At 41.4% G+C, this 22,416-nt stretch overlaps 1 protein-coding gene across 1 annotated transcript in view; it reads left to right on the top strand.

Moving 5' to 3' along the window:
- The first annotated feature begins 7,231 nt into the window (after window positions 1-7,231).
- The window catches only part of LOC135504260 (FERM domain-containing protein 4B-like), a 28,605-nt gene continuing 13,420 nt past the window's right edge, over window positions 7,232-22,416 (top strand). Inside the window, exons 1-4 of the mRNA XM_064922646.1 lie at window positions 7,232-7,469; window positions 19,552-19,617; window positions 19,759-19,853; window positions 21,636-21,731. Of these exons, the coding sequence (XP_064778718.1) occupies window positions 19,552-19,617; window positions 19,759-19,853; window positions 21,636-21,731 (257 nt within the window). The 5' untranslated portion in view covers window positions 7,232-7,469. The remainder of the gene's footprint in view (window positions 7,470-19,551; window positions 19,618-19,758; window positions 19,854-21,635; window positions 21,732-22,416) is intronic.

The following is a 22,416-nucleotide window of genomic DNA, read 5'->3' as shown; positions in this document are numbered from 1 at the left end:
CATCTGGCTCACAGACCTACATTTCACCATGTGAAAAATCAACATACAAGCAAATGAATTCTAGGAATGCAAGAATCCACTGAGAACACCAGTCAAGGCAACAACATTCTTGAACTTGCAGTAGCTGCTCTCAATGACTGTGACAGGCTACTATTAAAACATCATGCTCCAATGATTTCAGTGTACCCATCCTTTATTGATTCAACCTCTATTGATGGAATGGTTTAAGTAAATACAGTATAGTGTTGATTTTTCCTGTAGTCTTGCCTAGATTGTTACTGAAGAAGGCAATTATCTGGATAAACCAGTGCACAATATTAACAGGGTGTTCATAGCAGATATGCCAAAAAGAACCTGAACTAAACTGCGTGTTAGCAATTTAACTTACACAATATCATGACAGCAATCCAGTTGTATAGTTTATGCATCATAAATATCTAAACCACTCAGATGGTTGGTTCTTGGCTGTGAGGAGGAGATATCCAGAGGACAGATGGTTTGGGGGAATCATAATGAGATCCTTCTTTATTCATGTCTGATGAAACGCTAGAGCTGGGGGTTGGGGGGTTGGAATGAGGGGAATAAGGGGGTGGTACATTGTTTACAGTAGGCTGGGAGGCTTGACAAAATAATAGGCTACTGTCACGATCGTCGTATGGAGTAGACCAAAGCGCAGCGTGGTGTGAATGAAAAAAAAACACGAAGTACACTAAACAAACAAACTAATGTGACTGCTATAGAAACACTGTGCTAACCTATAACATAGACAATAACCCACAAACCACAATACAAAACAGGCTACCTAAATATGGTTCCCAATCAGAGACAACGACAAACACCTGCCACTGATTGAGAACCATATCAGGCCAAAACACATAGAAACAGACTAACTAGACATGCAACATAGAATGCCCACTCATATCACACTCTGACCAAACAAAACATAGAAACAAACAACTCAAATAACGGTCAGAGTGTGACACCTACAGAAAATTTACTTGCTGAAATTTTTCAGCAAAACCTTTAAAATAAGACAACTGAAGAGTTTTAATCCAAAACGCTTTATGGTTGCTTCTACGGAAGTGGTGCAAATTGCAGTCCCACCCCAAAAAAACGATTTAAAACAAGTTTAAGTCTCCATCTTAGGACATTTATTTATATTATGATATTTTCTAATTCAATGGAAAGGCTATAAACATATTGTTAAATTTATATAGTACATGGGCTGGCTGGGGTACAGGGGGGAGGAAACTGGAACAGAAAGGTGGAGAGTGATAAGTTTGGCTTGGGAGAGAGGGAAGGAAGGATTTATCTATGTTACAATGTACTTGTATTTATTTTTGTGACTTTCAAACCTGCTGTAAAATGAGTAACAGTTTTTGCAAGATTAGGAGAGGATGTCGAGTCATTATTATTCCTTGTTTGCCGCCATTATAGGTAAGATCCCATGGTGGTTATTGGCGAGAGTGGAGAGGGGCTCTTTCCGAGGGATTGGGATGGGGTGGCTGATAGGGCATCAGACACTTCCTTGAAGTGCTGTATGTGTGGTGCCTTCACTCATCTCACTTCGGTCTTTTAACTCTCCCCAAGTAGAGCCCCAGAAGTCGCTATACTTTAAAGGCACAGTGCATTAAAGTACAAATAAGTACTTTGTCCTCTGTTAAATGTTTGCTCAGCCAACATGTTCACAAGTTCTATATAAACTCAGCATAAAAAGAAACGTACCTTTTTCAGGACCCTGACTTTCAAAGATAATTCGTAAAAATCCAAATAACTTCACAGATCTTCATTGTAAAGGGATTAATCACTATTTCCCATGCTTGTTCAATGAACCATAAACAATTAATGAACATGCACCTGTGGAATGGTTGTTAAGACACTAACAGCTTATAGATGGTAGGCAATTAAGGTCACGGTTATAAAAACTTAGGACACTAAAGAGGCCTTTCTACTGACCCTGAAAAACACAAAAAGAAAGAAGCCCAGGGTCCCTGCTCATCTGCGTGAGCATGCCTTAGGCATGCTGCAAGAAGGCATGAGGACTCCAAATGTGGCCAGGGCAATAAATTGCAATGCCTGTACTGTGAGACGCCAAAGACAGCGCTATAGGGAGACAGGACGGACAGCTGATCGTCCTTGAGGTGGCAGACCACGTGTAACAACATCTGCACAAGATCGGTACATCAGAACATCACACCTGCGGGACAGGTACAGGATGACAACACAACTGCCTGAGTTACACCAGGAACGCACAATCCCTCCATCAGTGCTCAGACTGTCCGCAATAGGCTGAGAGAGGCTGGACTGAGGGCTTGTAGGCCTGTTGTAATGCAGGTCCTCACCAGACATCACCGGCAACAAATTTGCTTATAGTCACAAACCCACCATCGCTGGACCAAACAGGACTGGCCAAAAGTGCTCTTCACTGACGAGTCGCGATTGTGTTTCGCCAGGGGTGATGGTCGGATTTGCGCCCGTCCAGCGCTCTAACCTCCATGGGAATGGAGATGGGCTGAGTGGGGATGTTCAGCTCGGAAGCCAGTGTGGTGTCCAAAAAGCTCTCATCGGCCCCAGAGTCAATGAGGACCCGGAGAGATTTGGACTGGTTTCCCCACAGCAGAATTACATGAAAAGGGGTGTGAGTAAGGGAAGCAGAAAAGTTCTCCATATGCCCCACCAGAGTACTCGCTCCTACCGGTGAGCCTGGTCTTTTACAGGGAAAGAGGACACAAAATGACCAAAAGTCTCGCAATACAGACAGCTCCTTGTGTTGATCTTGTGTTGCCGTTCCGCTGGCAATAGCCCAGCTCGGCCTAGTTGCATAGGCTCGGGAACAGTGCTTCTGCCATCTTTTGTGACTCTTGAGGAAGGTTGGGAAACATCAGGTGCACTCGGCAACGTCTGGGACTTCCGGGTTGGCTCGGAGGCGAGGTGGAATCCCTGGACGTGCGAGCGAAATCGAATGTCCTCTCCATCCGTCGTTCCCACAATCGCCCGTCGATGTGGATGGTCAAAGCAATAAGGGCGTCGAGCAGGCAATAGACAGGTCAAGGCAGGCAGGGTTCAGTAAACCAGAGGTGGGGAAAGGTACAGGTCAGCAGGCAGGCTCAGGGGCAGGCAGACTGGTCAGGCAGGTGGGCTCAGAGTCAGGACAGGCAAGGGTCAAAACCAGGAGGGCGAGAAAAAGAAACTGCTGGTTGACTTGACAAACAAGATGAACTGGCAACAGACAACAGAGAACAAAGGTATAAATAAATACACAGGGGATAATGGGGAAGATGGGCGACACCAGGAGAAACAATCACAAAGACAGGTGAAACAGATCAGGGTGTGATAGGAACTGATAGATGGAGGGAATGTTGGAACATAACTACCAAAATTACAGTTAACGAAAATGTACATTTAATCCAGTATAAACTAATGTATAAAATGTATTATACAAGAGACAAACTTTACACATTCTACAGCACAACAGCAGAGTCATGTCTTATGTGTAAAACTAACAACAACTCAATAATTAATGCCTTCTGGAATGGCTATTAAGTCCAAAAGTTATGGGCGGAGTTAGAATGTTGGCTGTCAGAAGTTTTACAATTTAAGTTAAATTTCATCTGCATATTTCACGACATGGCATATGAGAGTGGGATGAGATTCCCAATGGGTTGGAACATACTTTTCTCGTCAATCATTTTGAAAAATCCTTCACTTAAAAACTGTAAATCAAATAATCCTCCATCGTTTAGACAGTGGATGAATGAAACACATTATTATTTAAATATTGGAAAACTATGGGCTATGGAGAGAAACAGAATAGCGCAATTTGAGGCCATATGGCATAGAGTGTTACAATCACTGGAAATGTCCAGGGGGTGAAGGATGAGGGCAATTGTTGTGAGACAAATGGGATGTGTGTGGTTGTGGTGGGAACACGTGGGTCTGAGCAGGTGTGATGTCATTGATGTTTGCTTGAAAAAAGTTTGGACACCTAAAACTTTACATTACATTTTTTCATGATGGAAACTGAAATGTTAAAATGTAATTGTTAAAAATAAAATTGTTGGGAAAAACATTTAAAAGCTACAGTCTGACAGCAGTGGTTACAGTGACGGTTCGTACGGGCAGTTACAGTAAAGAGTTTCTCAGGAGCCTGGCGCTGTCACCTCTTTCTGGATGTAGCACCATGTCCTTCACTAGGTGCACTGCAGCCTGCTTTCACCTGCTCTGCAGTGACGTGAACTGTGGTTGGACTGCTCCATCTCTGGACATGATCTTCAGGGCCTTCTTTTGCACCCTGTGGAGTTGGGCCTGCTGCTTTTGGTTGCATCCAACTAACAGCAGTCCACCGTATTCCAGACAAGGTCTGATCAGTGTAGTATATACTGTTACCAGATCTTCAGTGGGTAGGCCATTTCTGTAAAGAACAGTCAAAAAGTGCAGGCGTTTTGTGGCCTTTCTCACTGACTGTTTCACACGTGTGTCACCACTGAGTTTAGAGTCTCAATGAAAACCAAGATACAGTACTTGGTACTTGTTACCACTGGTACTTTCTGTCCTACTACGATGAGTGGTGCTGGTTGTGGAGGGTCTCTTGAACACACACATTAAAAGACTTTAGAATGAATGTACCTTAAGCCACACCCCTACAAATATCACCAGCATGGTAACTGGAAAGTATGGAAAGTACATGGATGTGCATATGTTCCTTAGCTTTTGTACATGCACTCTCCAGCATGGCCAGATGGTGAGTAGCCTGTCTGCAAACATTTTGGAGAAAATGACTGAGCAAGTTGGTAAGTCATCATGTATTTTTGAGAAGTGTCACCACCGAACAATCTAATATATCCATAAATATGTAAAGTATGGTTGTGGGACTAAAATATATGTTTGCTGGGATGTACATCTGTCAAAATGAAAGAAAGCTATGGGGATTCTTTAAAGTCCAAAATATGTTAAAATTTACCAATAGTTACAACCAAAATAATTGACTAAATAGAGTTATATAGAGGTCTCATCTTTGTATCTGTGTCATTATGGCGTTTGTGGCACCACTGGTACCATGTGTGCCATGCTCTACCAACTGAGCTGCAGAGGACCACCATGTGGGTAGTGGACAAGTGCACACTTCAGGAAAAAGTGTAGAGTATAGAGATGCATAGCCAGCTGGGGGGTTCCAACCCTCCAAGAGCCCAAACATTGACATCTATTTGGTCCAAACATAGATGTCTATAATGTGCTCTACAGTACTGTACTGTAATGTATTGTACTTTACTGTACTGTGCTCTACTGTATTGTGCTCTATTTAAAAAAAATATTTGCGGGATTTAGTCATGTGAAAAAATATATATATTTTATGAATATCGCTAGCTGCAACAGAAAACCACCATTTTTATGTCTCTGTGTCCAGTATGAAAGAAGTTAGAGCGAGTTTCACAAGCCAATGATAACCGGTTCTAGCTGTTCCTGTTCAACCGGATCTGGGGAAGTAGAGAAAAGGCTTCATTGACAAAATCTCTTACTACCCCTTAAATATAGAGGAAATTACAGTCATTGCAACTAATTACATTTTTTTTTTCCTGCAAAACACCTTAGTCTCAATGTCAACAGTGAAGAGGTTACTCCAGGATGCTGGCCTTCGAGGCAGAGTTGCAAAGAAAAAGCCATATCTCAGACTGGTCAATAAAAAGAAAAGATTAAGATGGGCAAAAGAATACAGACACTGGACAGAGGAACTCTGCCTAGAAGGCCAGCATCCCGGAGTCGCCTCTTCACTGTTGACATTGAGACTGGTGTTATGCGGGTGCTATTTAATGAAGCTGCCAGTTGAGGACTTGTGAGGTGTCTGTTTCTCAAACTAGACACTCTAATGTACTTGTCCTCTTGCTCAGTTGTGCACCGGGGCCTCACACTCCTCTTTCCATTCTGGTTAGAGCCGGTTTGTGCTGTTCTGTGAAGGGAGTAGTGCACGGCGTTGTACGAGATCTTCAGTTTCTTGGCAATTTTTCGCATGGAATAGCCTTCATTTCTCAGAACAAGAATAGACTGACGAGTTTACGAAGAAAGTGCTATGTTTCTGACCATTTTGAACCTGCAATCGAACCCACAAATGCTGATGCTCCAGATACTCAACTAGTCTAAAGAAGGCCAGTTTTATTGCTTCTTTAATCTGAACAACAGTGTTCAGCTGTGCTAACATAATTGCAAAAGGGTTTTCTAAGGATCAGTTAGCCTTTTATAATGATAAACTTGGATTAGCTAACACAACGTGCCAGTGGAACACAGGAGTGATGGTTGCTAATAATGGGCCTCTGTACACCTATGTAGATATTAATAGTCATTTACAACATTAACAATGTCTATACTGTATTTCTGATCAATTTGATGTCTTTCAAAATCCAGAACATTTCTAAGTGACCCCAAACTTTTGAACGGTAGTGTATATATATTGAAACTGTCTAGCAAACGTATTAATTTTAAAATGTTGAAACCCTTTACCTCTCATTATCATTCACGTGATGACAATATGTGAGTTTTTTTTTTGCTAACATATAATGGAGGGTCCCTGGGTCCCTAATGGTCTTGGTCTTGAGACCACTCAAGACCATATTCATTTGGTTTTTAAATTGTCATGGTCTCAACTCACTGTGTCTGGATCTTGGGACCAATGTCCTGGTAGAAATATTGGTCTTGGCTCCTGGATATTATCTTTAGTCTTTGGATACAAACCATAGGCAACCCAAAAAGATGACAATGATCATTGGCTGATCACTCCCGACAATGAGATTATTTGATCTGGTTCTTCTTGGCAGCACGTTATAAACCACAAATTGCCTCAGGTTGCTTTCATGAGATTTACATTTGAGATTTTCTGAAATATAGAGCATTTTATGTCACTTTAGTTCAATCCTATTAATTGTTGATGAATAGATTTTTTTGAAGGCAATGGATGGGTGGGGTTTATGTCACAGCCAATAAACAGTATTTTGGACATGCATTAATTTATACAATGGCCACAATTGGCTACAATAATAATTATTATTTTAAAACCCTGAAAGGCATGTAGATAGGTTTGCGATAATAGCTAGGTAGAAAAAAATGGTATTCCGCATTGGTCTGCATCATGTCTAATTCTAAAACATTAACCTTATTTACCAGCAATGAGCATAGTGTGATCCATTGTGTACAGTTCAGTACAGCCGCCGGAGCTGAGGACAGCGAGCGCTAAAATCTCCTTTCACGTAAATAACTGCGGGGTGAAGGCGTGGTGAGCGTGGAAGAAAGCAAGCGTGCGCGAGTAGCCCTACGAGAGAAGGCTACTAATAGTTGACAGCGATACAGTCCACTGACTCTCTCCTCCTTTTGCTGAAAACGTAACAGGGATGCATTGAATGCGTTTCCAATATGCTGGGGGAGACCTATGTTAGATTCAAGAAACCAACTAGCTGAAATAAAAGGAAACGCCCAAAACGAAGGTAAGACTGTCCCAATACAACGTGACAATAAACGATAATGGGGAGAGTATTCTCTGAACTGTGCAGGGAACAAAGTATACCAGGTCATTCATGCATCGGAATGGGATCCCACTCGAGTGATCAATGATTTAACCGGCTTTATCATATCATTGTAGGCTTGGCTATCTTATTGTAATTGTATTATCAATATTGGCATCAGTGTTTTTTCTTTCAACAAAAGAATCATGCCAATTCATATACTTTTATTTCGCTTTTTCTGTAATCGGGGACTCAGGTTTGTCATTTGACTGAAAATAACCACCAATGTACAGTAGTAGTAACCTAGTCATTGTTCCTACCCCATTGTGAAATACGTGTTCCTGTTAGCGTACAACGTTTTAATGGGTCATTAGCCTACTGTATACAATTGGTAAATAATTTTCTTTATGTGAATGGAATATACTAAAATATGTTTTTGATGATGAGATAAGACACATAATACATTTGCATTCTGCCTGACACACCTTGCTATCCAGTCTTGTCTGCACTAAACAGCAGTGTATAGAAGGGATCGGTTCGGGACCGATATGGACCGGGGTTTGGTCAGTGAGGAAGGATACAGTGCAGAAAGAAGGCTTCCTTAAAGAAAATGGATTGGGTACATTAATATTAAGGCAATGATTATGTAGCTTTATTTATCTACATAAAGGATATCTTTAGGATTAGGCCTGTTGTAAGTAAATACAGTAAGCGATTTCAATTCATATATAAGCATCAGAAACGAAGTCCAGTTGATTAATTAGCAACATAATTTTACTCTGCAAGTATACTGTCTATCCGTTTTACCGATCTGTTTTTGTTCACGCGGTGTATGTCCATGCGGTGTATGCCTACTTAGGCTACATGTGGATAGTCATAAAGAGTTGTGGATTATTTGCATCCTTTATTTTGCATTGTACGTTGTCAGTGACTGCTCTAAGGCAGCTAGCAGGCTCACTCCACAATTTTCATGAGAAACATGTCACCTGTGTAGTAGCAGCCAAAGCAAACAGCAGCATACAGTATAATGTCCTGGTACAGGTGGCAGTGCCAGCTCTGGCCTGATGTTACCGATTGACTACGTAGTGAATTCGTTAAAACTATTTGAAAAAGTACTCAACTCAATTCTCAAAACTTTTTTTTTTTTACACTGTACAGATCTTGCAGTGAATAGAACAAAGAAAGAAGAGGAAAACCATCACTGATAGTGATGATAGTGTTGTCACTATTTGTCTACAAGTTGTCACTATTTGTCATGTTCTCTGTGAGATTCAGGAAAAGAAAGGCTTTTGACGTAGTTTTAGGCAGCCTGCATGGTCAACGGGAATTTCTAGTTTGATGGCTGTTTTTTTTTTTAGAAATGGAAGTGGATGAACTTCACTATCCTGAGACTTATCCCGTTGTGATGGCCCCTGCCGTTGTTGGTCAGGATATCCTGTTGAAAACAGTATGGTGAATAATGCAAAGCAGCACCACTGGAGATGGGGGGCATTGTTTAAAACCCACTACATAAAGCAATGACTGACCCCTTGAAACAAGCAACAAGGGTCATAACAAACAAGTTTTGTTTAAGTAACTAAATATGCAGTAAACTGAAATAATACATTGTACCTTTAACAGTAAACATACACCATGTAGGCATCAACTTCTGCTAGTTTACTGCCTCTACATATTTTCCTCTTGTGAGTGTACCTCAGTACATGAGAGATGGTTTGTGAGGCTGTTTGATGCTGGTGATGAGCCACACACCACAACACTCAGTTGGCAGTTTTCCTTTCAGGAGCCTTGACGTCTCCTGAGGATTTAAATGAAACACTGTCTAAAGAGAGGATTCTTTTTGGAAAGGCTGGTTATCCTGCATTTATTCATAACCTGGAAGAGTTAAATATTGTTACTTTACATAAATACTGTTACAAGTCCATAGGTAGGGAAGTATACACATTCTATGAAACTGCATAAGTGTTATGTCAGTCTTCATCATCAAGCATTCATTGGTAATCACACACCTGTTCAACTCCATAACTCTACATACTCCAGATTATCGGCTCTTGCTAGTAGCTATTATAACTGATGACAGTAAATGCTCATTTTCAATAAAAGTAATAGTGCTACATGTCACGATAATATTGTTTTGACAGCCAATGTTATCTTTTGATGATAGCATCTATAAAAGCTTTGTGATTCGTAGTTCTGTTTACCCCGTTGCAACATCATTAATATCCCAATCTCTACTCTGCTCCTCAGTGACTGAGTGCCTCGCTCCTTCCCCAGGGCTCTGCAGAAAGTCACAACAGCTCCAGATAATACAACGCCCATTTCAGTAGGCATGCATACCCCTCACTACAGCACCTGCTTCTGACACCCTATAGAGAAACAGCTTTTCATTCTCGTCGCATAGCAGCTGTAGTGGAGGGATAGCAACAGTTACGGGTACAACTAACACTCTACTACTAATACTACACTACTACTATTACTCCAACAACCCCAACTAGTACTACAACTACTACTACTACTACCACTACTACTGCTGCTACTACTGCTACTACCACTACTACTACTAATACTACTACTAATACTACACTACTACTGTTACACCAACAATTCCAACTAGTACTACAACTACTACTGCTACTACTATTACTACTACTAGTACTTATACTACAACAACTACTACTACTACTACTACTACTGCTTATACTACAACTACTACTACCACTACCACTACTCCTACTAATACCACTCCCACTCCTACTACTGATACTACTGCTGCTACTACTGTTACTACCACTACTACTACTGCTACTACTACTACTACTACTTATAATACAACTACTCCTACCACTACCACCCCTACTCCTACTACTACTACTACTGCGACTACTACTACTACTACCACTACTGTTACTACTACTACTACTGTTTATACTACAACTACTACTACCACTACTACTACTAATACTATTACTTCTACTACTACTACCACTCCTCCTACTACTACTGCTTCTACCGCTACTACTACTACTACTTCTACTTCTACTACTGCTACTACTGCTGCTACTACTGCTACTACCACTACTTCTACAACTACTACTACTGCTACTACTGCTGCTACTACTTTACTTCTACTCCTACTAGCCTACTACCTCTACCTCTACTTCTACCTTAACCACTACTTAGTGCTAATACTTCCACTACTTCTGAAAATACTGCTACTACAGCTGTCATGATTAGACAGCGTAGACAGCATGGTTAGTGTGCAGTGCTGAGTGCTCTTTGATTGCAGTAGTTGCAAAACACCAGTCTCAACGTCAACAGTGAAGAGGCGATTCCGGGATGCTGGCATTCTAGGCAGAGTTGCAAAGAAAAAGCCAAATCTCAGACTGGCCAATAAAAATAAAATATTAAGATGTGCAAAAGAACACAGACACTAGACAGAGGAACACTGCCTAGAAGGCCAGCATCCCGGAGTCGCCTCTTCACTGTTGACAATAAGACGGGTGTTTTGCGGGTAGTATTTAATGAAGCTGCCAGTTGAGGACTTGTGAGGCGTCTGTTTCTCAAACTAGACACTAATGTTGGGCTGGGCTAGACAACCTGGACCCTCTCTTTCTAACATTATCAGCCAAAATTGTTGCAACCCCTATTACTAACCTGTTCAACCTCTCTTCCATATCGTCTGAGATCCCCAAAGATTGGAAAGCTGCCACGGTCATACCCCTCTTCAAAGGGGGAGACACTCTAGACCCAAACTGTTACAGACCTATATCTATTCTACCCCGCCTTTCTAAGGTCATCGAAAGCCAAGTTAACAAACAGATCACCGACCATTTCGAATCCCACCATACCTTCTCCGCCATACAATCTAGTTTCCGAGCTGGTCACGGGTGCACCTCAGCCACGCTCAAGGTCCTAAATGATAACATAACCGCCATCGATAAAAGACAAATCTGTGCAGCCGTATTCATCGACCTGGCCAAGGCTTTCGACTCTGTCAATCACCACATTCTTATCGGCAGACTCAACAGCCTTCGGTTCTCAAACGACTGCCTCGCCTGGTTCACCAACTACTTCTCAGACAGAGTTCAGTGTGTCAAATCGGAGGGCCTGTTGTCAGGACCTCTGGCAGTCTGTATGGGGGTACCACAGGGTTCAATTCTCAGGCAGACTCTTTTCTCTGTATACATCAATGATGTTGCTCTTGCTGCTAGTGATTCTCTGATCCACCTCTACGCAGATGACACCATTCTGTATACTTATGGCCCTTCTTTGGACACTGTGTTAACTAACCTACAGATAAGCTTCAATGTCATACAACTCTCCTTCAGTGGCCTCCAACTGCTCTTAAATGCAAGTAAAACTAAATGCATGCTCTTCAACCGATCGCTGCCCGCACCTGCCTGCCCGTCCAGCATCAGTACTCTGGACGGTTCTGACATAATTTGTGGACAATTACAAATGCCTAGGTGTCTGGTTAGACTGTAAACTCTACTTCCAGACTCACATTAAGAATCTCCAATCCAAAATCAAATCTAGAATCGGCTTCCTATTTCGCAACAAAGCATCCTTCACTAATGCTGCCAAACATACCCTTGTAAAACTGACTATCCTACTGATCCTTGACATCGGCGATGTCATTTATAAAATATCCTCCAACACTCTACTCAGCAAATTGGATGCCGTCTATCACAGTGCCATCCGTTTTGTCACCAAAGCCCCATATACTACCCATCACTGCGATCTGTATGCTCTCGTTGGCTGGCCCTCGCTTCATATTCACACCAAACCCAGTGGCTCCAGGTCATCTATAAGTCTTTGCTAAGTAAATTGCCGCCTTATCTCAGCTCACTGGTCACTATAGCAGCACCCACCCGTAGCACGCGCTCCCACAGGTATACAGTGGGGCAAAAAAGTATTTAGTCAGCCACCAATTGGGCAAGTTCTCCCACTTAAAAATATGAGAGAGGCCTGTACTTTTCATCATAGGTACACTTCAACTATGACAGACAAAATGAGGAAAAAACATCCAGAAAATCACATTGAAGGATTTTTAAAGAATTTATTTGCAAATTATCGTGGAAAATAAGTATTTGGTCACCTACAAAAATGCAAGATTTCTGGCAGACCTGTAACTTCTTCTTTAAGAGGCTCCTCTGTCCTCCACTCATTACCTGTATTAATGGCACCTGTTTGAACTTTGTTATCAGTATAAAAGACACCTGTCCACAACCTCAAACAGTCACACCCCAAACTCCACTATAGCCAAGACCAAAGAGCTGTCAAAGGACACCAGAAACAAAATTGTAGACCTGCACCGGGCTGGGAAGACTGAATCTGCAATAGGTAAGCAGCTTGGTTTGAAGAAATCAACTGTGGGAGCAATTATTAGGAAATGGAAGACATACAAGACCACTGATAATCTCCCTCGATCTGGGGCTCCATGCAAGATCTCACCCCGTGGGGTCAAAATGATCACAAGAACGGTGAGCAAAAATCCCAGAACCACACGGGGGGACCTAGTGAATGACCTGCAGAGAGCTGGGACCAAAGTAACAGAGCCTACCATCAGTAACACACTACGCCGCCAGGGACTCAAATCCTGCAGTGCCAGACGTGTCCCACTGCTTAAGCCAGTACATGTCCAGACCCGTCTGAAGTTTGCCAGAGAGCATTTTGTATGATCCAGAAGAAGATTGGGAGAATGTCATATGGTCAGATGAAACCAAAATATAACTTTTTGGTAAAAACTCGCCGTGTTTGGAGAACAAAGTATTCTGAGTTGCATCCAAAGAGCACCATACCTACTGTGAAGCATGGTGGTGGAAACATCATGCTTTGGGGCTGTTTTTCTCCAAAGGGACCAGGACGACTGATCTGTGTAAAGGAAAGAATGAATGGGGCCATGTATTGTGAGATTTTGAGTGAAAACCTCCTTCCATCAGCAAGGACATTGAAGATGAAACATGGCTGGGTCTTTCAGCATGACAATGATCCCAAACACACCGCCCGGACAATGAAGGAGTGGCTTCGTAAGAAGCATTTCAAGGTCCTGGAGTGGCCTAAGTCTCCAGATCTCAACCCCATAGAAAATCTTTGGAGGGAGTTGAAAGTCCGTGTTGCCCAGCAACAGCCCCAAAACATCACTGCTCTAGAGGAGATTTGCATGGAGGAATGGGCCAAAACCTTGTGAAGACTTACAGAAAATGTTTGACCTCTGTCATTGCCAACAACGGGTATTTAACAAAGTATTGAGATAAACTTTTGTTATTGACCAAATACTTATTTTCCACCATAATTTGCAAATAAATTCATTAAAAATCCTACAATGTGATTTTCTGGATTTTGTCTGTCTTAGTTTGTCTGTCTTAGTTGAAGTGTACCTATGATGAAAATTACAGGCCTCTCTCATCTTTTTAAGTGGGAGAACTTGCACAATTGGTGGCTGACAAAATACTTTTTATGCCCCACTGTATTTCACTGGTCACCCCCAAAGCATATTCCTCCTTTGGCCGCCTTTCCTTCCAGTTCTCTGCTGCCAATGACTGGAACGAACTGCAAAAATCACTGAAGCTGGAGACTCATACCTCCCTCACTAACTTTAAGCATCAGCTGTCAGAGCAGCTCACAGACCACTGCATCTGTACATAGCCCATCTGTAAATAGCCCATCGAACTACCTCATCCCCATATAGTTATTTATATTTTGCTCCTTTGCACCCCAGTATCTCTACTTGCACATGCATCTTCTGCACATCTATCACTCCAGTGTTTAATTGCTAAATTGTAATTACTTCACCACTATGGCCTATTTATTGCCTTACCTCCGTTAACTTACCTCATTTGCACACAATGTATATAGATTTTTCCCCTATTGTGTTATTGACTGTACATTTGTTTATTCCATGTGTAACTCTGTGTTGTTGTTTGTGTCACACTGCTTTGCTTTATCTTGGCCAGGCCACAGTTGTAAATGAGAACTTGTTCTCAACTGGCCTTCATTCAAATAGCCTTCATTTCACAGAACAAGAATAAACTGAAGAGTTTCAGAAGAAAGTGCTATGTTTCTAGCCATTTTGAGCCTGTATGTCATGTTCTGACCATAGTTCTTTTGTGTTTTCCTTGTTTTAGTGTTGGTCAGGATGTGAGCTGGGTGGGCATTCTATGTTGGATGTCTAGTTTGTCTGTTTCTGTGTTTGGCCTGATATGGTTCTCAATCAGAGGCTGGCGTTAGTCGTTGTCTCTGATTGGGAACCATATTTAGGTAGCCTGTTTTGTCATTGTGGGTTGTGGGTGATTGTCTATGTTTGTTGCTTGTGTCAGCATAGGTATTATTATAGCGTCACTGTCGTTATTCGTATAGTACAGTTTTCTTTGTGTTTTTTCATCATCTATTAAATAATGCATTCACACCACGCTGCGCTTTGGTCCGCTTCTTACAACGATCGTGACACTGTAATCAAACCCACAAATGCTGATGCTCCAGATACTCCAGATAACTAGACTAAAGAAGGCCAATATTATTGCTTCTTTAATCAGAACAACATTTTCAGCTGCGCTAACATAATTGCAAAAGGGTTTTCTAATGATCAATTAGCCTTTTAAAATTATTAACTTGGATTAGCTAACACAATGTGCCATTGGAACACAGGAGTGATGGTTGCTGATAATGGGCCTCTGAACTCCTATGTAGATATTCCATTTAAAAAAATCATCAGTTTCCAGCTAGATGAAGGCCATGGTCATTATATTTTACCAATGACTAAATTTGGCCAAAGGAGAAATCAGATATGGTAGAATTCCAAACACCACTCCTATCAACTCACTGCCTCAGGATCCCAGAAGGCGCTAAGCCTGGGGGAACAGGTGTCCCAGCCTCCCCTCAAATACTGCTGCTCTGTGTAGCCTTACCTAGAGATTAGCTATGGTGCTGGAGGTCATGACCAGTCATCAGCAGAAGTCAAAGATGCAAGTTACAAGTTGCTTTTGGGTAATTTCCTTCCCAAGCAACCAACAAGTGGTCTCGTGTCACAACACTGGAGATTTTTTGTGGTGCCCTAGCTGAAAAGAGTGTTGTGACTGAATGGAAAACTACTTGATTACATTGAGGTCACTCTGGCTTGATAGAATTGGAGCTGGGTATCCTGTTTAGTAGGCTGTTGAAATCACAGGAAGACATTGTTTTGGCTGCTTAAGAGTGTTTGGTTTTCTTTTGGAGTGGGATCCCTGATGTTAACTTGTTTACTTTCTAATGACTTTTTACTGAACTAAAGTTGTCAAATCCACCCTTGACACATCAAAGCAAATTACCACAAAAACATAGACTAAGTCTTATAGATTGCTTTGCAGTATGACTCCAGGAAATGTCAACCTGATCATGGAAATGTGTATAAAGGAATCAAGAGATCATTTAGCCCTGCATCACAGTACATGTCTAAACCATGTGCAGAGGACAAGTATATAAGTCTAAAGAGCAGACGTGGGCTGGCGTGCGAGACCGGGTTTCATCAATAATGCATGAAGCCACTACCACTACTTCTAAAACAGGTCTAAATCAAAATGTACAAGCAACCGGAAAAATATGAATGGATTGTTTTTGATTGATCACATTGTCAGTGTTACAGGGCCTTTAAATCAGACCCCTTAATTGAATGATTGTTAATTAACATAATTAACAGAGGGTGATTTGTTAATTATGACTTTCCTACCCGAACTGCTTCAACTCCCAGCCTTTCATCCAAAGCCAAATATAGACATTCAATCTCCATCTCTACCATCTCAATTTAAATTAGTTCGTTGTTGGTTTAGCTTTTTTGGCTCTTTGAGATTATTTTATGGAATGAAATGCGCTATACAAAGTGTATTATTAGATTTGTCTGAGACAGAGGTGGTATTACTGTCTGGTATCCAACACCTCGGTTTCGTCATGCTCTATGTTTCCTAGAGCATAAATGATTTGGCTACAATAGGAGTCACCTGCACCACGTCTCCTGGCTGACCCATTTTCCCTCAGGCTTAGCAGAAGCAGTGCTCTGAAAGAAAAGTCTGTAGTCTAGCATCTGACCCAGACGTGCCTTGGCTCAATGGGTTAGCAGCACATATCAATGATATTGTTACGCAAACCAACCCAGCCAGACTTGGGTTCGGTAGGTATCAGGCGTTGCAGAACAGGGACAGCCAAGCCAAAGCCTGGCTGGGTGTTAGCTAGCGTGCAGTATGGACAAGCTGTTGGTCAGAGGTGCTCGCTTTGTGCTGGTTGTCAGTGTGTGGATCTTGAGGAAGAAGGGCTACATGCTAGGGACGATGAGCTCTGGACAGGGATGTGTTCAGACGTGTGTCCTCCCAGGGGAACTCTACCAGGTACAGCAGCACTTTATAGATCAGTAGGACTTCATCTGTCATTTACAGTATAGGGCTGTTAGAGGACAGGGCTGGTGGAGGTGTGTGTCTTTGCCTTCTTTAGTGTTACCTGTAACTATTATATGTGATATTGAGAATGTTTTGTGAGCCATTGCAGGTTGTATATTTTATATTTTAGCACTTCATGCCATAATTTGGTGGACACAGATTAGAGTCAGGTGTGGTGTTGATTGTTTTTGGAGTATGTGTATGTATTTTACGTTTTTAAGTGCTACAAAAAGCTTTTGGGGGAAGAGTGGGGTAAGGTGAGCCAAAGGGGTAAGTTGAGCCACCCTTATTTCTATGAAACCATACAAAAAATGTATAATTTGCTCAATATTTAGGTAGATGTCATCATTTCATGGAGTCTGTGAAGGAAGAAATCACATGAAAAAAGTGGTAGAAAGTTAGGTCCAAAAAATTTATTTTTGCCAAGTCAAAAGAATTTATTGTGTTAGAGGGTTCATGATGCTTGTATCTAAACCAAAGTAGATCATTTTAAAATGGCTGTAAACCTCAGTTGGGGTTTCTATAAGCTTCAGTATGAAGTTCTAAACCTAGCATGAAAGTGCATCCTTGTAGCTGTGTGGGCTAATATAGTCAAAACGTTTTGAGATAAATTGGGACAATAGCCATGGGGTAAGTTAAGCCAACGGTTGAGCCCATGGCAAGTTGAGCAAATTGAAGTGTTTTCTTCACAGGCGTAATGCAAGGCATTTTTCGATTGGATATGAGGCAACAACAGGGCCTGGCCTATGTAAAAAAAAGTACAGAGTATTTGATAGTTGTTAAGCCTATGTTAAAAGATGCTTCAAAGGATTAAAATACAAAAAAAGTGATGATTTAGTGATTTAGTTTAATTGTGTTTTGGAAATAAAGATAGACATGTTTTTAAGAGGTAGTGTTAATATTTAATTCAGTACTGAAATCTGCTTAAGGATCCGCCCCTTTTTTTAAATTTTCACCTAAAATTACATACCCAAATCTAACTGCCTATAGCTCAGGACCTGAAGCAAGGATATGGTATTCTTGATATCATTTGAAAGGAAACACGTTTCTGGAAATGTTAAATTAATGTAGGAGAATATAACACATTAGATCTAGTAAAAGATAATACAACCATATTTTTTGTACCATCATCTTTGAAATGCAACAGAAAGGCCATAATGTATTATTTCAGCCCAGGCGCAATTTAGATTTTTACCACTAGATAGCAGCAGTGTATGTGCAACGTTTTAGACTGATCCAATGAACCATTGTATTTCTGTTCAACATTTTATATCAAGACTGCCCAAATGTGCCTAATTGGTTTATTAATACATTTTCAAGTTCATAACTGTGCACTCTCCTCAAACAATAGCATGGTATCATTTCACTGTAATAGCTACTGTAAATTGGATAGTGAAGTTAGATTAAAAGAATTCAAGCTTTCTGCCAATATCAAATATGTCTATGTCCTTGGAAATGTTATTGTTAATTACAACCTCATGCTAATCACATTAGCTTAGGTTAGCTCAACCGTTCCGCAGGGGAGCCACCAATCCTGTAGAGGTTTTAACTTACCCTGACCTGCGGCTCAACTTACCCAATACCCGGTGTAATTTGTGCCAAGAGACCACTTTTTTTAGATAAGCTATGTTTTCAAAACTGAAATGTACATGAATTCTGATTAGTTTTAGGGATACACAACATATTGAAATACATGTACATATCTTTGTTGGAAGGAATACTATGTTTCCCTTGACGGAGTGATGCTGAATGCATCTCAACTTACCCCACTCTCCCCTTCAGAATTACTTAAAAACCTTCAGAACAACAAATCCTCTTTGGGTTACTTTAGTGCTAAATCCATGAGACAATGGAGTCCTTGTAATTAAAAACAACATCAGTTATTATTTCCTGAACGTGATTAAGCTCTCTATCCTGTGCATTGACTTTGTTAAAAAGAAAGCCCCGTGCCTCCTGAGTGGTGCAGCAGTCTAAGGCATTGCACCGCAGTGCGTGATGCGTCACTACAGACCCGTGTTCGATCCCAGGCAGTGTCGCAGCTGGCCGCTACTGGGAGGCCCATGAAGCGGGGCGTACAATTGGCCCAGCGCTGTCCGGGTTAGGGGAGGGTTTGGCTGGCCGGGATGTCCTTGTCCCATCACACTCTAGAGACTCCTTGTGGCGGGCAGGGTGCACACATGCTGACTTCAGTTGCCAGCTGTGGCCAATTCCTTTGTAGATGCACTGTAGCCAATTCCTTTGTAGCTGCACTGTGGCCAATTCCTTTGTAGCCGCACATTGGTGTGGCTGGCTTCTGGGTTAAGTGAACAGTGTGTCAAGAAAGAGTGCAGCTAGGCAGGGTCATGTTTCGGGGACGCATGGCTCTCAACCTTCGCCTCTCCCGAGTCCGTACGGGAGTTGCAGCGATGAGACAAGACTCTAACTACCAATTGGATATCATGAAACTGGGGAGAAAAGGGGTAAATATAAGGTTTTACAAAAAGAAAGAAAGCCTTGGCTGATGTTTGATTTTGGTCAATTTGTATTGACTGAGACAAGATTTCTACACAACTGAAATGTCCTACAATTGTCATTAATTGCATTTGCATCTAAGCAGGGTTGGTGTTGATTGACAGTATGAACAAATCCAATACTCAGCATTTACTTCCTGTACTCCATTGTAGATGACGGAGGGGAGACTCTGCCAGGTTCATCTCCTTGACGACAGGAAACTTGATCTGCTGGTTCAGGTACAATATCTTAAATAATTTATGAGATTATTGTAACAGTACTTTAGTTTCCTATGAATTTCAAATAATTTGGACCAAAAATGATAATGCCCTCAAATAGATAGGCCTAATGCCCGCTTCAAACAATCTCCTATTCCACAGCCCAAGCTGTTGTCCCGTGAACTGCTAGATCTGGTGTCCTCCCATTTTAACCTCAAAGAGAAGGAATACTTCGGCCTAACATTTGTTGATGACAGGTAAGACACTGCTTATTTTGAAAGTATATGGGTGTTAGAACATACTGTGTGTGTGTGTGTGTGTGTGTGTGTGTTTGTGCCAGTGTGTGTGAGTGCTTGCGAGCGCTCAGTGGTGGTCTTGGCTATTTAAGATTAGGGAGGACAATTAAACATTTTATGAGCATATTTCTATTACAACATATTGGATGACTGTCATTCATAACTGTCATTCATATTCCATTCACAAAGTAACATTGATAGGTTTAGGCTACTACAATGATACCATATTTTTCCCTACACCCATCATGAGGTTGCTACAAACTAGCCTATGAATGAAAGTTTATGAAAGTTTATAACGTAGGTGCACATGTCGAGAGACAAATTTGAGTAATCAAGGTGACAGACAGTGACACACACCAGACAGTGACACACACCAAATACCGTCATCTAGCTGATCAAGAGTGTAATCATTAGTCCAACTATCACGGCTCAGGAAAAGACCCAGATGCAGACAGTTCGAATAACGGACGTTTATTATTTAAACCTGGGGCAGGCAAAGGACAGGTTAAGGGCAGGCAGGGGTCGGTAGTCCAGGGCAGAGTCCAAAAGGGCAGGCAGAATGATAAAAAAAATGGAAAACTAGAAAACGGGCTCAAGGACAAGAGTAAGAAAAACACCCTGGTAGGCTTGACAAGACAAGACGAACTGGCAACAAATGCACAGGGGATAATGGGGAAGATGGGCGTCACCTGGAGGGGGTTGGAGACAAGCACAAAAACAGCTGAAACTGATCAGGATGTGACACCAACAGTTGCAAACGAGAGTTTCTATTGGACAAATTCAGGTAGGTTTATCCCCGTTTTGTTCTGTGTGCTTCCTTTTAAGAAACGTTTTTCGATGGAATGAATTGGTGGAATGAATACACCCCTGATCACTAGAGCTAGAGCATTAGTTAACTCATTACGATCACACAGTACTGTGTACAGCAAGCAGTTTAGCAGTTACACTAGCGGGCCCCGGTGGCAATAAATTAATAAAACCGAAAGCTTACCTTGACCTTGAGTTCTATTGTTGGATAGCCTTAGCTAGCTAACAAAAATAAATGGCATTCCTCTCTGTTTGAGCCTGGTGTTTGAGTAGGCTAAATTAGCTAGCTGCATTAAGTGAAAGTAAAAGTTTTAAAAATACAATGAAATCTCTCTCTCTCTCTCTCTGATGCTTCTCCTTAATTTTTAAAGAAATAAATTAGTTAAAAACTGTTCAACTATTATCTTTCTCTCTCTTTGAATCAACTACTCACCACATTTTAGCATTGCAGTGCTAGCTAGCTGTAGATTATGCTTTCATTAATAGATTAATTCTCTGAATCTTTGATTGGGTGGAAAACACGTCAGTTCATGCTGCAAGAGCTCTGATAGGTTGGAGGACGACCTCCGGAAGTCGTCATAATTATTGTGTAAGTCTGTGGAAGGGGGTGAGAACCATGAGCCTCATAGGTTTTGTATTGAAGTCAATGCACACAGAAAATAGCTGTCCCCCGGCTAAACCATGGTGCTACCCCAGAGAGTGCTGTTGAGGCTACTGTAACCTTCATTAAAAACAGTGTGTTTTAATCACACGTTAATATATTGCCGAGAATATATTTAGTATATGTTTTATCTATTTACATTTTTTGGGAAATTCACTGAGTAGGATGGTCCTCCCCTTCCTCCCATGAGGATCCTCCACTGATAAATGTATGCTTGTATGCTTCTTACCAGTGCTGTTTGTTTACTTAACACTTTTCTTCATTGTCTCTTGTAGTGGCCAGTGTAAATACTTGCAGTTGGACCGAAGAGTTCTAGAACATGACTTTTCAAAGAGGGCTACCGGGCCTATTGCCCTCAACTTCCTGGTCAGGTAGTTAATGCACCAGGTCCATATCTGTACCACATATATCCTGTTATTGGTTTAAGATGATAATGACGGCAGTAGTTTTATTACATAGGGAATATCTAGTAGTGGGTGATGAGATGTATTACTGATTATGCATGTACAGTGCCTTGCAAAAGTATTCGGCCCCCTTGAACTTTGCGACCTTTTGCCACATTTCAGGCTTCAAACATAAAGATATAAAACTGTATTTTTTTGTGAAGAATCAACAACAAGTGGGACACAATCATGAAGTGGAACGACATTTATTGGATATTTCAAACTTTTTTAACAAATCAAAAACTGAAAAATTGGGCGTGCAAAATTATTCAGCCCCCTTAAGTTAATACTTTGTAGCGCCACCTTTTGCTGCGATTACAGCTGTAAGTCGCTTGGGGTATGTCTCTATCAGTTTTGCACATTGAGAGACTGAAATTGTTTCCCATTCCTCCTTGCAAAACAGCTCGAGCTCAGTGAGGTTGGATGGAGAGCATTTGTGAACAGCAGTTTTCAGTTCTTTCCACAGATTCTTGATTAGATTCAGGTCTGGACTTTGACTTGGCCATTCTAACACCTGGATATGTTTAATTTTGAACCATTCCATTGTAGATTTTGCTTTATGTTTTGGATCATTGTCTTGTTGGAAGACAAATCTCCGTCCCAGTTTCAGGTC

This window comes from Oncorhynchus masou, chromosome 18 (genome assembly GCF_036934945.1).
Source record: "Oncorhynchus masou masou isolate Uvic2021 chromosome 18, UVic_Omas_1.1, whole genome shotgun sequence".
NCBI lineage: Eukaryota > Metazoa > Chordata > Actinopteri > Salmoniformes > Salmonidae > Oncorhynchus > Oncorhynchus masou.
This window is presented reverse-complemented; position numbering and strand designations above follow the sequence as displayed.